Source organism: Strongylocentrotus purpuratus, unplaced genomic scaffold (genome assembly GCF_000002235.5).
Source record: "Strongylocentrotus purpuratus isolate Spur 01 unplaced genomic scaffold, Spur_5.0 spur5_scaffold_14, whole genome shotgun sequence".
In the NCBI taxonomy this organism is placed as follows: domain Eukaryota; kingdom Metazoa; phylum Echinodermata; class Echinoidea; order Camarodonta; family Strongylocentrotidae; genus Strongylocentrotus; species Strongylocentrotus purpuratus.
In genome coordinates this window covers 4,514,680-4,532,776 of record NW_022145599.1, presented here as the reverse complement: position 1 = coordinate 4,532,776, position 18,097 = coordinate 4,514,680, and the positions used below count along the sequence as shown (strand labels likewise).

Sequence of the window (18,097 nt, the reverse complement as noted above, 5' to 3'; positions counted from 1 at the left end):
CAATCATCATCATTTGTTGAAGAATTATTGTACAAGATATTTTCGTTTTCATTTTTAGTTACGGAAAGTGATTCATCAACCGATTTAAAATAGGTTGCCATTGCATTTGCTTTTTCCTCAGATTCTTTCAAGATATTTCCGTCTACAAATAGATTGTGAAAGATGTGCTTGTTCATTGTACTGTCCCGCATTCTTTTAACCTGTTCCCAGACTTTCCCAATGTCTGTAAATCTATTCATTCTACGGCAGTACTCTAACCAATAATCATATTGAGCTCTCCTGATTACCTTCTGAGCGACAGCTTTCTTCTTTAAGTATTTCTTAACATCATTTAGATCATAATACCTTCTTAACCTGTTTTAAAGACGATTTCTCTCTTGCACCGCCTTCTTGCAGGCATTGTTCCACCAGGGATTTACTTTTCTTCTCTTGGCAATCTGCACACGCGGAATGCACTTGTTCGACGTTTCCTTGATCACCTTAACAATCACATTGTATCTGCCTTGAATGTTTAGTTCTGCACCAAGATTTTCATATCCTTCTTTTCTCAATGCCTCTTCAATTTCTTCTCTATACTCTTCCCAATTAACCTTTCTAAAAGACCATCTCTGTCCCATATTCTCACCCCCTGGTCTATTGTACACATGTTTAAAATTTAAGCAAACCAGATTATGATCACTGCCAAAATTATTGGATAGTACTTTCCACTCTGTATTACGTGCTAATTCTTTCGATACTAAGGACAAATCCAGATTTGAGTATGTACCATATATGGGTCTAACCTTGTAGGAGATCCATCATTTAATAAAACCAAATCATTATTTTCTATAAAAGACTCCACAGTTCTACCGTTTGTGTCTAATTTGTTGCTCCCCCATAGAGGATTGTGACTATTAAAGTCGCCTAGAATCAAATACTTCCCCGGCACATTTCTTATCATGTTATTTAGATCTATCAGTTCAATCTTTTTACACGGATTATAATAGTTGAAGATTGAGATAACTCCGTTTTTACAAAAAATATCAACTTTTTGGTATTCGGCGTTCCTGGGTGTATCCATCGCCTGAAAAGTGATGTCGTTTTTTAAATACATCACCAAACCACCTCTTCTGCCGTCCGGCCTGTTTTTACAAACACAAACGTAATTGGGTATAGACAAAACATTAAAATCGTTAAACCAAGTTTCTTGGATGCACATTATATCTGGGTGAATACCTAACAAATTGTTATCAATAAGGGAAGATAAAAAGTTTGCGCCATGCGCCGTCAAGCCTTGTGCGTTCCATTGTACAATCAATAGGTCTGATATGGACTTATTAGTTATATGAGGCGACTTTTTACCATTTCCATGGTAATGTCCAGTGGCGTAGACAGGTTCGTACACCTGGGGGGGATGACTCAGGGGCGGATCTAGCTTTTTGCTAAGGGGGGGGGTTGACCAATAATGACGATGCGGAGCATCGTCCACGAGCCGCGAAGCGGCGAGCCGATTTTTTTTTTGGGTGTTTATTTCATTATTTGAACCCCGTAAGTGATGTTTTCCTGGCATCTATTAACACAATGGAGACCATACAAAGCAGTGCATGATAACGTCTTTTTAAATCAAGTAACAGTTAAATACACAGTTATATCCAGAGTTATCATGTGTTTGGTTAAGTTACCAGATAAGTTGAATATCTTCTCACAATATTTGCACTTGAAAGGGTTTCTCTCCAGCGTGCGTTCTTTTTTCTTTCTTTTTTTTCTTTTTTTTCCTTTCTTTTTTTTCCCTTTTTTTTTTTTGGTTTCTTTTTTGGGCCGCCCAAGGGGGGGGGTTTAAACCCCCTAACCCCCCCCCCCCGTAGATCCGCGCCTGTTTAATCTTGTGGTTATCTTGTGGTTTCCAAACCACAAGATAACCACAAAATACTTGTAAGATTTTCTTTTTTTTACCGTCTGAATTGGCTTTCACCGTGTGAATGCGGCTAATAACAATAAACACAATTACAATAATGATGAGGGTTATTATTATTATTAATATTATAATTGTTATCATTATTAATATTACTATTATTATCATTATTATGACTTATTAAGTAAGCAAATATCATTCCCCAAAACCTGGGGGGGATGATTGTACATGCCATCCCCCCCACCTTGTGAGGTGGGGGGGATGCATCCCCCTCATCCCCCCCGTTGTCTACGCCCCTGGTAATGTCTACCTTCAAAATTTCTTTGCCTGCTCTAACTACCGCTTCCAAGAAATTATCATCATTACTGGACTGAGGCAACTGTCGTACCACAAACAGAATAAACATAATCAAATCAATAGATGTCATATTTACTGGAGTTTGGGTTGCAGTTTCCTTCTTTGTTTTTCGTACTGGAATTGGGATCTGGGAATGAGATCTGGGTATTGCCCTGTCCCTTTCTTCCTGTCCCTTTCTTTCTCGTACTGTGTGTGGGGTATGGGCCTGAGGGTTCGGATTGGCTCTCTGAGGATTCGGATTGGCTCTCTGAGGGTTATTTGGCCTTGATTCTGTGTTATGTTTTTTGGCAGGTTTGTTTAGATTTGCACTACCCATGTCTTTCTGATTATCCATGTCAGTAACGGCATTTTCATGTATCTGTGCACGATGGGCCTTGGCCGCTTGGGCATAAGTGAGGTTTTCCTGTAATTTTATTTTTTGAATTTGCTTCGCCTCTGCATAAAATTTACAACCTTGGTAAGCTGCAGAGTGGTTTTCACCACATCTGAGGCATTTAGGGTTCTCCTTATTAGGGCAATCTTCGAACTCATGTTCTCCCCCGCATCTAACACATCGGATATTGCCTTTACAAGTTTGCCTAATGTGTCCGAATAACTGACATTTATGGCATCGCGGCACAGGAGGGATATAGTCATCCACTTGCTTTACCTCATACAGAAAATGTATGGATTCGGGTAAGTTTTTACCCTTGAAAGTGAGGAGAACGGAAGGGGTTGCTACCATTTCTCCTTTGATCTTCTTCATAAATCTTTTAGCGTTCACTACATTCTGTTCTTTCAAAACTTCCTCTATTTCCTCGTTACTGATTTGGGGATCAATCTTGTGAATAACTCCTTTAGTGGTTGATTGGCTCCCATCGTATCGTGTAACTTTCACATTAATGCCCGCCAACTGGGTTAATTCCAACAGTTTGGGTATTTGGTTTTCGCTCTCACATCTCACAATCAACATGTTTCTTTCTTTTACCATATCTTTTACTCTGCCTACAAGATCATGAATTTGTTTTACAACCTTCACGGGGTTGGCTCTGCACACATTCTTATTCTCCAATCCAACAATAACTACTTTACCCTCAGAATGAGTTGGTGTCGAGCGGGAGAATTTGGGTATTTTGTTATTCTTTTCATGTAACACTCCATCACTATTGCTTCTAACCCTTGGCCTCTTTTTCGATTTTTTGCGTACTGCCGTTTTCCATGAACAATCTGCAATGTCACTATCTTCCGGGACGCGTTATTTTTTTATGCGGCACAGATTGGGGCTTTTTTTTTAAAGGGGTCTTGATTTACAGACTGTATTATAGACAGTATAAGTAGTAGAGGTCTGTTTTTAATAGTGTTACATGTAATCCACTACCGCATGGAAAATCATTACATCAACAATTAAAATCAAATTGGAAATCTGAAGAAGAGGCAGCACGTCGATAAGGAGAACATCACAATAATTAGTCAATGAAACTTAACTAACTTAAACGAATTGGAATGTTATCTAAACACATAGTTCGCGATGGATATACAAACTTCTTCGCAGCGCTAATCCGCTAGCGAACATGACTAGTCTCACGTACGTGCAGACACTATTCAGAAGGGAAAGAACGTACTTCCCATAGGTTTAACACGCGCCATGCCCCAATCTGTGCCGCATAAAAAAATAACGCTTCCGGGACCGTAGTACCGTCAGAAGATATACCTTCACCTAAATCATGTACATCGTCCCGGTATTTCTCAGTGGTGTGGATCTACAAAATTATCAATAGAGGGCGCGCGAACATAAACTGGCTTGACGTCGGCCGACAAAATTAATCGAGGTTTCGCGTTCGTCTATAAATTCAGGAAGATCAGTTAGGTACAGGAGAGAAATGGAACGCAAAAGAAGTGGTAGATCTACATCCCATCTATTAAATAGTAATTAACCTTTTTATAATCCTACAAAGGATCTTAACTATCGGTTTTCAAAAATACATCTACACCTATCACGATTTTGCATGTAGCTTTAATTATCGACGTAAGTTGTCACCTACACTCTAAAAACACTGGTGAAATGTTTACGTATAATTAAAACTGGTTGGTTTAAAAAGTAACCAACTGTTGTGTTAAGTGCCGTGGTTTGATAATAATGTGGTACGTTCAATTTAGCTAGTTTCAGTTGGTTGGTTAAAATGTCGTGGTTTGCACTTGGGTAATCAAAGTATAGAATTCCCGCCGTTCGACGGTTGGTTAATATATTAACCAAACTATAGTTTTGATCATGTGACATGAAATGAGCCAATTAAATAGACAACGAGAATCAAGCGTCGCATGCGGCATGCAACGAATTTCATCAATTCAATTCAATTCAATTCAGAACTTTATTTCAGACTCAACTACACAAGGCAGAGGTCCATAAAACATATGTTACATAGATATATAGGGAGTATAAACATGATGAGTATAATAACAACAAAACTATACAAAGAGTATAACTAAACTATACTAGGTCTACAGTACGTACAAACAATCTAAACTCTAAGAGTAACATGTAACCTGCAAGGTTGATAAAAAAACAAACACACATAATAAACTAACTCTAAGCTGTACCTGTAACTGTAAGATTAAAATAAGTACATGTATAACAATCAATAACAATCTATTGAAGTTGTATCTTGTAACAATCTGTCTCTGTTCAACTAACCAGAACGATAAACTTATAATAAATAACTATTATAAAAACAAACAAACAAGGATACTGGAATCCTTGGTAACAGGAACATAATGGTCAATTGCCATGTGTCAGCAGGCTATTCAGCCAAAATCTCCAGAGGCCCGATGTGTACCTAAGACAACTATACGAGGGGTTCACTAACATCTTTAAAATACCATTCTCAGACACATCCACTCTCTGGATGAACTTATACATAAGATTTCGTAATACAGCCGAACAGGCTGGAACATTCAACTCAGCAAACATTTGACTAGCACTAATGTATCTAGGTACCCTAAGAAGCATTCTCATGGCATCATTATAGGCAACAGTAAGCCTGTACAAACTGCTCTTCTTAAAATTACACCACAGATGCGCAGTGTATAGAGGTGTACAGTATGCCCTAAATAAAGCCACCTTCACATCCGGAGAACACATATGAAATTTCCTAACAAGCATATTACCTTGAGCATATAATTTACGACACTGTCTACTAAGTATCTTTATCATCACTGAGATCCTCAGTAAAGAAATGACCAAGATACATGGCCTCTGTACAGACATTGAGTTTAGCTCCACACAAATAAAAATCCGGGAATACCAATCTACGGTGTTCCTTACATCTTATTATCATAACATGACTCTTTTTTGCATTATATTTCACATCATTATCATATCCATAATGAGAACAAATCTTGAGCAGACTCTGCAACCCAGCAGTTGATGGGCTAATAATAACGAGATCATCTGCATACATTAAATGATTGACTACGTACCATACCACCAACTACACAGCCTTTTTTACAAGCATTCAGATTGTCAGATAGACCATCCATGTACAGGTTAAAGAGAAAGGGAGAAAGAATACCACCTTGTCTAACACCATTACTGACATGGAATGGTTCAGAGACACTACTTCCCCATCTAGCCATCATTGTTTGATGGGCATACCAAAACACGAGTATCCTAATCAGGTACTTAGGAATACCTCTATCAGTCATTTTCGTAAACAGCTTTTCATGATTTATCCGATCAAAAGCTTGTGAAGCATCAAGAAAACAAAGAAACAAGGAAGAATTTTTGCTACGATAACTCGCAATGATTTCCTTCAGAGCAAATATACACATGTCAGTGCCATGTTTGGCTTTAAAACCGAACTGGTTATCTTTGGTAAGAATATACATCTCTAACCTACCAAGCAATATCTTTTCCAGCACTTTGGACAGGACACTTGCCAATGCTATAGGTCTATAGTTGTCCTTACTAGTAATGCGACCAGCTTTATTTATAATGACTGGCACCAAAACAACGGAAATCATACTATCTGGTAAGATACCATGAATCAAAAAGCCCGAAATGCACATTGCAAGCAACGGCATGAGTTTCGGGCTTGCAAACTTTAGATGTTCAGCTGTAATAGTATCAAGACCACATGACTTATTGCTGTCTAATTTTCTGATAGCTTCTTTAACCTCCTCTGGAGAGATAACCATATTTACATCAAAGTCAACATTAGTAACATCCTGCACCGTACTCTGTACACAATAACAAATCCTTATAATGACTACACCACAATTCACTTATTTTTCATCACCAGAGATACCTTCAATATTAGTTGGAAAAGGGCGCTTTACTATTATTAACACATTTAATTCCTTTCCAAAACTCATAATAACTTTTACCCTGCAATTTACGAGCAACTGAGTCCGCCCGCATAACATTCTCATTATTCTTTATAAAACGGAGAGCATACTTGAATCGTGCATTGGCTCTCTTCTTTAGTTCAAATAACCGTCCCTGTCTGTTTTTGCCAGCTTCAACCCAGAGTAGGTGAGCCTCACGAGCAGCAGAGTGGAGCTCTGACACATGCTCATTCCAGCCAGGCCTAGTATTATGAACTTTGTTTTTACATTGATATAGAGATTCACTAGGATCACATAAGCATTTCACAATTTCATTATATGCATTACATAAATAATTAGCATGGTCTTTGTTCACACAATTGGAATCTCGGCATAAAAGAGCATCGTCTTCATGCACATAAATTCCTTTAAGCAGTAAATCAGTATCATAGTAATAATTATTCCTACGATCTTTTTCAATCTTAGTCCAATCTAGCCTGCCTTTATGTACAGTGTTAGTCATGCCTGAATCACGTAGCCCAGGCAAATTGTCAATATCAATTGTCAAATTAATAGGAATATGATCACCATGGAGTCAGTAGTCGAAAGGCTGTTATCTTGGGGGTTTGAAGGTTAGCTAAACGAATATTTACTCCCGGTATTTACTATACCATTCTACTGATGACAGGCGCGGATCCAGGATTTTTCTGGGGGGGGGGGGGGCAAATTCGAAATCAATTTGAAATTTAGTGTGCTGAAAATCGTGCCAGCCAATATTTCTCTCAGTGGGTGGGGGGGGGGGAGGGGAGGTAGTAAGCACTAATTTTGTTGTTTGGCCCTCGAAAAATTCCCCGGGGGTGATGGGGGTCAGGCCCCCATCACCCCCGGGGATTTTTTTTTCGAGGCCCCCCCCCCCCCTCCTGGATCCGCCACTGACTGATAAATTTGTTGTAATCCATCTGTAGCTGTAACAATTTCCACAATATTTTTAACATTGCAGTATAAAGTCGCCAGAACTTGCCCGCTATTCTCTCTCAGATTGCCATTTCCCTGCTATATATAGTCTATTCTATACTATTTTTAGCAATCGCACAACAGAAAAAATACGGTCATGTAGATCTAGATCTGTCTTGTAGATCCCAAAGAATCAGTGGATTGACTGGTCTAAATTAAGGAAACGGGAATAGAAGTTACAACTAATGGGTTTTGATAAGGCAGGTTTAGAGTGGTTCAGATCCTACTTGTCTAATCGACACTAAGTAGTGGCCATTCGTGATATTCGTTCCAAACTATAATGCCCATAATATGCGATGTTCCTCAGGGAAGCATTTTAGGCCCAATTCTATTTACAAGTTATATCAATAAAAAGACTTTAAAATACTATTGTATACGCAGATGACGTACAGCGTACTACTCTATTCAAATCCTAATCCAAAATATCTTGAGGAAAAGCTCAGTGAACAGCTGTATACGTGCGTCGATTGGATGACTGATAATAAGCTTTCTTACACTTAGGACAAACAGAAAGCATTTTGTTTTGTTCGAAAAGTAGCCTTCTAAAAAGTCATTTGAATTCAAAATGACACATAATAATCAAGTAATCAAGAGAAAAGAATCTGTGAAGTATTTAGGCATTGAGTTGGCTAGCGCAATTTTATTTGCATCTTTAGTAGAATCAGATGTAAAAAAGCACATTCTCGTTTGAATTTTTTTTAAAGATATCAAAGTTGTATGGATTTAAAAGCGAGACGTATATACTCTGTCTTGCTCTCATTCAATGTTTATTTGATTATGCTAACCTTGCATGGTATATAATTTAATACAAGAAATAGCCGATTCAACTTTAACTTGCCAGAAAGAGGATTGGTATAATTCGTTTTCTTATATACAATGACATAAAACATTGGAATTCCCTTCCTAATGATACAAGAAAATAGAAAACTTTGCTCATTTTAAGAGGAAATTAAAGGAATACCTAACACTTGAGAGTCAGAGATGAGAAGCGATGACATGTTATATGATTGAAATTTGTATTCTTCTGCATGCCGGCTCTTACCCTTTCATTTTGTATATACTTATGTTTTTGTACGTTATAGAAATTCTACATATCTCTTCCTCCTCCTCCTTTTTGTCTTCTTGTCCTTCTTCTGTTCTTCTCGTACTTGTTATCATTTCTGTCATCAGTTTAATGATGTTATTATTTCATCATTATTATCTTTAATAATTTTTTTCTTCTTTTTCTTATCGGTCTGTAAATATTACTATTTTAAATTATTAATTGTGTACATGTCTGTCGGGGACCCCACTGGAAATAAGCTCTTGAGCTTTCACGGGTTTCCTTTTCAAGCTGACTTAATTTTGACCTGTTATTCTTGTAAATTGTTGTATGTTGGAAGCTTGGCGAATACAAATCAATCAATCAGTCAATTAACTTGCCCTTCAAACCCCCGAGATATCAGCCTTTCCACTACTGACTCAACCGTCTCATTTCATTTCATGACTGAGCGCAAATAATGTGTGGATTGATATTTTAACCAACAATCATGAAAAATATTAGGTTATAATTGTTACCAAGTAGGTTAAAGTTTTAATAAATAGTTGGTATACATTGTAATCAACTAGGGTTGGTTAAAGATTGATTTGTTAAAATTTGTATAAATACTTTTTTTTAAATAATTGTAGCCAACTAGGGTTGATTAAAAAATGATTTTAAACAGTTGGTTATATCTATAACTAACAAGGGTTGGTTAAAAATGATTTATTAAGATTTTTATAAATTGTTGGTAAAATTTTTGACCAACTAAAGTTGGTTAAAGAATTGTAGCAAATTGTTAGTTGAATAGAGTTGATAGGGTCACCTGGAAACCAACCATTGTTAAAAAAATTGCAAAGTTGGTTAATTTTAGTGTGCTTAGGCCTATAATACTGATGTTCTGAACACTCTGCATACTATATATATCTTATATATATGACCCATTTCCTAATAGCAACAATGTTTTGTTTATGATGAACACTAAGATATAGTATTTGGGTTTTTTTTTTTTTACCTATCGGGGGTGAACTGGGACACTTTGTCCATTTAGCCCCAGTAATAGTTTGTGTATTTTACGAACGTAAATTCCATAAGCCATATAAAAGTGTTGTTCACTTACAATTATCAGGCAATTTCTTTAAACAGATTGATTTACATACTTTAGACAAAATTGTGTTTACCACTTTACCTAAAACATTATATGTTATTAAAATCGGTGTTATTGTGAAGACTGTTGATATAAAGATAAAACTGACAAAGTTCTCATCACTTTTATTTATCCAGTATATTTAAAATGAGTATATATCGTAAGGTCGGTTTTGCAAGATACTGTTGAAGTTTCCTATCATAGAGTGATTTGTTTCCTGTAATATTTCCAACACTTACTCTGTGACAATCACTTGCAAAAAATATATGATATTAGCATTTTTGAGAATGTTGATCCACTTTTTCCCTAACTCTACCACTTTTTTTCTTCAAGTCTATTTATTTATTTCCTCACATCTTAAGCAATTTTAACACGAAATAAGTGCAAAACAAATACCAAAAAAAAGTATAAGTGTCACAGATTATAACATCTTAATAACTATTACACAATATAGCCTGTATTAATGATGAAAGAGAAAAAATGTTCTTGTCAAGTTAACTGTTTCATGCTGAAGAGAGAGTATATGGGGGACCTAGGTGAGGATGATAAGCAGATAGAAAAAAAGGAGTCCAACTAAGATTATAGTTGAAAAAGGAGATAGATAGGGAGAAAAAAATCAGAGAGGATACCGAGAGAGAAGGATAGTAAAGAAGGGAAGCTAGAGAGAATCACAAACTATTACATCAATGAAAACCATTTCGGGTTATACAAGCTACATCATGTTTTATGTGAATATTACAAAACATACTCAGTGCAATATACAACTAGCATTTCCACTTGATATTGTTTTAAAAGATTTTTTTTAAAGTGAAGTCTTAACGAATACAATGTAGAAGCATTTTTCAGAGTAGGTTCAAGTGAAGTCCAAAATTTGGGTCCATTTTACATACATGTATTAATCGCTGATACGGTTCTTATAGAGGTTTGACTGTTTTGTAGGATATGTATGATGTTGTTCATTTTGGGAAAACATAGTATTAAATATTTGTAGTTAATCTTTTGTATCTAGTTGAAACATAAATTGACCAAGGTGAAGTAAATATAAATCAAAAGATTTCAGAATATTATTTTCATAAAATAATTTGTCAGAATGTGCAAAGAATCCAGCGTTGTTTATAATTCTAAGTGTCTTTTTGTTGCAATAAAGAATTTTGTCAATTAGTGTTTTTTTGAGGAATACAAGTGTATAAGTAAAGCATTTTCATAATGTTCGATGGAAAATAATATTTCATTTCATTAATTATTCCAATATTTCTAGAAATCAATTTTATCAAATTGTCAATATGAATCGTCCAAGAAAGTTTATTGTCAATAATAATGCCTAGGAATCCTTTAGCACTGCCCCAGCTCACCCCGGGGATGGTCCACTTCTCTTTTATGAATGTTATCTATTTTTATGTGCCTTTTACATCCAATTTTACATGTTTACTCCAAGTTGTTGAAACTTGCAATTTGTACAAATAAAGGTTTGATTTGCACTGTAAAAACATGCGCAATTCAGACTGTGACAGTCAGTCATGTTTTGATAAACCTTGAGTGAATATTAATTGAATTGAATTGAAATAGTTACATTCGCATTCAAATCAACATTCAACATGGTTAATCATGTCGATCATAGCCTGCTAGAAACTGGAATGCTGTAATTAGCCAGGCCAGCTCATATGTTTGCATCGGTTTAGAGACGCAGATTCTAGATCCGGCCACCAATCATTTTCCTCTCAGAGTATAGAGTACCGAAGTGCTAACGTCATATTCGGCTCGTCGTTCAGGTTTACTGGCTCCAAACAAAAGAGCCCTCGCATGAGGTTCACTGCGACATCATTAGGGACTTTTAGATTCGCACGAAGACAATAGGTCTATGCTATACGCTCGACGTCCTTTTAAAGCACTGCCTTGAATGGACGTCACACGTATTAGTCCACGCAAATCTAAAAGTCCCTATTCAAGCAACAGGCTGAAGCAGGGCGAAGTCAATGTTTGGCGCTGGTGTGATCACCAAACCATTGTAAAAAAAAATTAGTAATGTTCTCCTATGTATTTTCTATGTTCTATACAGTACGAGTGTCATGTATTGTACTTTGGAACGTAAATTATATCACACTGATGGACATTGTGTATGTTTAAAATATGTATGTTTAAAATATGATATAGAAATCAATAAATCAAATCAAATTGATTAGCACAAAATTGTTTGAAACCAGCAACCTTGACAACTTGTCTTATATGACGTCAAACTTCAGTACTCTATGATCCACCCTCTTGAAAAGACGCATGCGCAAACATTCAACCAATTAAAATCTTGCTGTTATAACGACCATTAATGTGTATACATATAAATATATATTATATAGACTTAGTTCAAGTGAGATGTCTCTATTCTTATTTGAGTAAAATCATTTCGTAGATTACTGCAAGAGTAGAGAAATAATTGATGTGCCTATATTGAAGACAATTCTCTATTTCAATAAAATACAGAATTACATTCATATAATATTATATCAAACTATATTTCTCGCATTCAGAATTAAATGAGCCATCTGAAATATCTGAAATTCAAGACTACGACCAAATACTGTTTACTCATTTATTTTTTACTTCCTTGTTTCCAAGTGTAACTATTTGTCTATATTAATCAGCACTGCATTTTCATTTTGCATTATAGAGGCAGCAACTCGACCGGAGCATTCACTATTTTCAGCCCTCCCAGTATTCTTAAAATCTCGAATGATGGATGCTAAAAGAGACCTGTGTTTGATTCTTCTCATCTCATCATATGTCCAGTATGCTAAACCTAATCTTTTTATTGACTACAGCTCTAACACCAAAGCTGAGGTTAGCCAGGGCACCCAAGCACAGTTTGAATGCTCCTCATCTCGAAATATCCCTGCTGCTTCATTGCGAACCGGTCAGATTGAGTGGAGCCGAAACACAAGATATTCGACGTCCACCCAAGTCATCGCACGTTGGACCAATGATGGAGGAAATGAGATCTTACTAGATGACCCTGATGGACGATATAGCATTGAAGGTGGACTCTCAGGGGCAGGACGTTTCAGACAATACCTGACCATTCGTCAAGTTCAAAGGATAGACCAGACTGACAACACTGGCTATTATTGCGCTTTATTCAACTCTTCTGGGAGTCTCTTTGTGAAATCTTCATACGCTCTACTGACCGTCAAATATCCACCTGCAGACCACTATCCTCTTTGCACGGCGACACCGGACGACATCTCCAAAGACGTGGAGCTGATGTGTACATCAGAAAAGACTACTCCAGGAGTCACTGTACAGTGGTATAAAGACGACGTTAAGGTGTCAGATGCTCATCAGAGTGGCTACAAAACTAAATCGTTGTATGATGCTCGTAGAGATGAATTGGTCAGTGACTTTGAATGCCGGCTATATTACCGTGACGGAGATGATGTCGAAGTTCGTCGATCTTGTAAATTCAGTAAACCGCGCGTGGCTATTCTCAGAATGGGAGGAGACCCTCGTACTGGACAAAACAAATACCACGCATTCACCGTATCTAACCCACCTCTCATATCGGACATCAACTGCACACTGGAAGCATCTTCCGCCACTTCTCAGCGGTTCAATGTCGAGTTCCCTGGTTACGGAGTGGTAGAGGTTGGACCTGTAGCACCAGTCGATAATGGTAGTACACTGATGTGTCAAGCGAGAAATGTTTTTGGAGTTGGAGAAACCAGAATGGTCGTATACAGTCCAGGCGATGATCAGAACAGAGAAACTACCCTGCCATCAGTTGTGACCAACTATATGCCAGTCGGCCAAGATTTTCAGGCAACAATCTGGCCCAAAGAACTTGAAGTCATTTCAGGGGAAAATGCAACGTTTGTGTGCAGCTACAGCTTGACCATGCAATCATCTTTTCGTGCTAATGTAGAGGTCAAATGGGAACATGACGATATTTTCACTACTGAGGCAAAAGATAACATTCTATACATTACTAATGTTCACTTTGAAGATTTCGAAGAGGCAACGATTACATGCGTTGTTATCGTGAGCACCGATGATCATATGAGCAATTCTATTGAACGTAGATCATCTGCCACAATAAGAATTGGTAGAAAGAATCCTTGCGACCCAAAACTTGCACCTGTAATTGGTTCGTCTCAAGGACAGTCACAGTCCGACACGAAAAAGTATTTCATCGGCGGCATTGTCGCTCTCGTCGGGTTGGTGATCATACTCATGATCGTATTAATGTTCGTCATGGCTCGGAAACAAAAGCATCAGAAGAAATCTCGATCTGACTCGGAACACTCTTCCAGCTCTCAAGTCACCTACCGTGCTGATCCTGGCGCTTCGGAAGAAAGATCCGTTCGAACAGTCAGTCAGTCAGTAAGTCAGGGAACCATCAAGCGAGCGTTGCCTGCCCAACCAGATGACCCCCAACCAACTACCACACTCCGATCTGTAGTCACCACACCCGTAACCAATGATATTGGTAAACAAAGGCTGGAATCCATCTCGAGTTGCAACACCATGAACGCCACCACGACAGATCTCCCTTACCAGGAAATGGTTGGTGATACCGGCATCAACAGATGCCGTCACGGAAGTGTTTCGAGCAACATCATCTTTCAACAGCGCCATGCCCCACTTGTCCGCAGTCTCTCCATTCCAGCATCGATGATACCCGTTCCAAACGGGGGCTTCTTGCCCGTCGCTGCTGGTGGCCAACCCGGCATCCAGCGTTCGGCGAGCGAAAATACAGGCGAAGGTGACGTCGATGCGTGCTACGAAGACCCTGATGCAGTGCGAGAGCGACGTCGGTTGCACAGAGCCATGAGCAATGATTACCAGACGACAACCAATGGCTCGACGAATATGCCCGTGATGTGGCAACAGAAACAACTTGTATCTCAGTATGCTAATACAGACCTCATGGAGGATTCCGTCTTCCTTGTTTAATAGGGTGACGAAGTTCAATACGCCTGTTTGGAAAATATATATGATATTTATTAGTTATGATTATCATTACTTAAAGCTCCTCTAAAGTGTTGAAAGCCCCCCCCCCCCCCAAAATGATGGAAAAATTTCACTAAAATTTGAATTGTATCATAAGGCGAAAGAGAATGTCATAACAAGACACATTTCTGGAAGGATTTTCAATTCAAATATGTTTGAAGTCGAATATAAATGAAATAATACATTTAGGTTTTCTGCGTACAACAGACAAATTTGCTATCATTTTATTTTGGCGAATTTCGGGCTCCCAATACTTTAAAGGGGCTTTAATACTTACTCTCTTCGATTATATATTATGTACAGAAGAAATTGACATTCTACAAAGTTTCTTTTGCAATATTCAGCACTAAATATCATTCATTTTGAAGAGCCATGTACAAAGAAATGGTAGTTGTAGTGTTAGTGGTAATGGCGAATGTGATGATGATGGTGATGTTGAAGATGATGATGAGGTAGATGATAATGATGATAGTGGCATCGATGGTGGCAAAATGAAGGGATAACAAATTATATGAGAGCGAGATAGAGTACAGAGAGAATAGACTTGGAGATGAAATACTTATTAAGCCTCGTGAAAGAACTGTCTGAGACTTTATAAATCTACAGGAGCAGAGTTTACATTTTGTTTGTGAACTCATGCATTCATGTCTATGTGAATCTTTAATCAAATATGTATTTTAAAAAGGTATAATTGTATAATGTAGCAACAATTAGTGTGAGTGTAAATAATCACGGCTGTGACTTTCTTCCAAGGTCTCATAATCCATTGTCCAATTTCAAAATTATATCTACTACTAAGTGACCTATAAGGTTTATATTATTTGACTTACTTAGATGTTTTATGTATAGCATTATTACTCTACTTAGGTTTGCCAGATTATCAATGGCAGAGTTGACCTCGTTGCGATGTATCCATCGCATAATCCGTTTGTGTCAGACAAGTTTGTATACACCTTGAATGAGTGATGACGTACAACATGTTCTAGGGCAGTTTAAAGCCTATCTACACTAGTTTGGCCAGGTGGGATTAGGCCTCCCTGCGTGGTCACTGGCAGGTGTTTATCTCATCAAATCAGCTCTCAATCAACATAAGAAAAGGAGGACCATGGGGGACCAACGGTCACCGCTTATGCATTGTTTGCTATATAGAGGACTCAAGTAGTTATAAGTAGTGCAGTATGGCTTTAATTTGAACAAATCGAAAGAGAGATATCGGGGTGTGTGTGTTTTTGTAAGTGTTTACGGATGTATAACAAGTGGGAATATGAGAAGGGGATACTTAAAATAAAATGAGAATAATATTGAAAATTATTACGACCACAATCAGGAAGGATTGATTCACCACGGCGAATGTACGATGATAATTACCAAGGAATATCACTTACTCAATGCAGTCATAATAAAGGATGTTCGGAGATTAATGAGAAAGTATATACAGTTACTTAAAAAGCATCCGTGATTAAGAATGCACGTTTTGAGAAATCATAATTACTTAGATAAAAAGTACAGGTGCTTAAATTGCTTGACTTTCCTAAATAATATTATATAATAGTAATATTTCAAAAATAATTCTAATACACGAATCATTCTAGTGTAAACATTCACAGTAGACCATAATTTATGACGTTTAAAGAGTGAACAATTATATATACATTTGTAAATGTTTGTATGTTGTTAAGTTAATACATGCTGATTATATAGAAGTGATAATATGTATATACATGTATAAATGTTTAAAAATTCCTTAAATAAAAAGGTACACGAGTTTTTACTAGTTATAGGCCTATACACAAATTTAAAGAGAGAAGAAATCGAGTGATACAAAACAAATTATTTTAGATTTTTGCAATTGTTTCCTGTAGAAAAGAAGAGGCTTTATTTATCTTTAATGAATTCATAACATGGCGTACCTTGCTTCATGTAAATGATAACATTTCATTTCAGATTTTTCTTGTCAATGGAAAGTGTGTTGACTAAACCTTGTCGTTGTTTTCTACAGCTGTACCAATTTTATTTCTATTATCATTTATATATGTATATTAGGTTTATGTCATTCAAATGTATTTATGTATGAAATTGCACGTTTTTAATTGTTGTATTTTTCAATGTTTAAAACAAAGATTGAATCTAAATAAAGTATAAATTGAATTGAACTGATTTTTATTTCGTACGAAGAAATCACACTTCCTCTTCAAATTTAAAGGCTAATTGACGAGCTAGTTAAGTGGTTTAATGGTAAAAAGATGGATCAAAATATGTTTTTCATCAGAACAAATAATATTTCGTCGATGTAATATTTCAAATAATAATGTAGGGAATGGCAACAAAGGCAGATGTCGCATTTTTCAGCACTTTGTATACGCACAATATTTAAAATGTATTGGATTTTTAAAAATTGTGTACAGATTGAAATAACATTTTAGGATCATAATAAGCAATAAATGTTATGTTGTATTTCCGATGAGGAGAGGAGGTCTCGTGGATGTGCCACCGGGCTCTGGATCATTGGTTTCATGGATCGAATCCCCGGCGTGGCATGAAAAGCGAAGAGTATACGAGGCTGATTTCGAGATCGATTTGCCGTTGGAATGACGGTGATTTAAATATAACGCACACATCAATCTGATTATCACGTTGCATATAATATGTATAAATGGCTTGGATTATGAGTATTTATAATATTAGTAGTTACACAAACCCAAACGTATTGTATTATATTTCATCTCTAGTATTTTAAATTAACGGGATAATTACACTATAAAGACTAAAGTATCCAGATACACATGACTTTATAAGGGTGGAAAAGATACTTCCTGTTAGTCAAGTGCACGATCGGTCTGGCAATCAATCACGGGCATTATATAAAACACGTAAGCAGAAATCCTATGATTGTGTGTGATACTATTCTTCCAAATAAGTTTGTTCACAAGAGCAAAGACAACTTGAATAAAGACAAAGAACAGTTCATCATTGGTTTCCGGAGTGAAACATCCGTTACTTTGAGTACATGGGTATTAAAACTAATAATTTCATTCCCAGGCACTTGCCCATTAATCTCAGAACAGTGTCTTGCCCGTTGATCTCAGAAGTGTCTTTTGCGCAAACAAAATATATATGCTATTGCGACCATATTATTGCAATCTGTATAAACATTAAACTTGTGCAAGCTATGAAGCACTGATTAAGAATAATCATTGAATTGTCTGTATTGTTTTCGATAAGATCTCTGTTATATTGATCAGTAATCATATTAGTAAAAAATCTGTACTTTTTCCGTATGCAGAGTTGCAAGTGCTTTCCACGTAGTTCGATTGGAGGCAAAATTGAAAGGGAGTGAGCGTAAAAGAAGTGGACCTGAAGTAAGGAGAGA

The 18,097-nt window shown here is 36.9% G+C and overlaps 1 protein-coding gene across 1 annotated transcript; it reads right to left on the bottom strand.

Moving 5' to 3' along the window:
- Positions 1-775: 775 nt before the first annotated feature.
- Positions 776-3,473, bottom strand: LOC115923438. Its single transcript, XM_030984010.1, has 2 exons — positions 2,196-3,473; positions 776-1,356 (listed from the first exon to the last, which is right to left on the bottom strand). The coding sequence occupies exons 1-2, from the start codon at positions 3,216-3,218 to the stop codon at positions 1,321-1,323; spliced, it is 1,059 nt and encodes a 352-aa protein (XP_030839870.1). The 5' UTR covers positions 3,219-3,473; the 3' UTR covers positions 776-1,320.
- Positions 3,474-18,097: the final 14,624 nt, after the last annotated feature.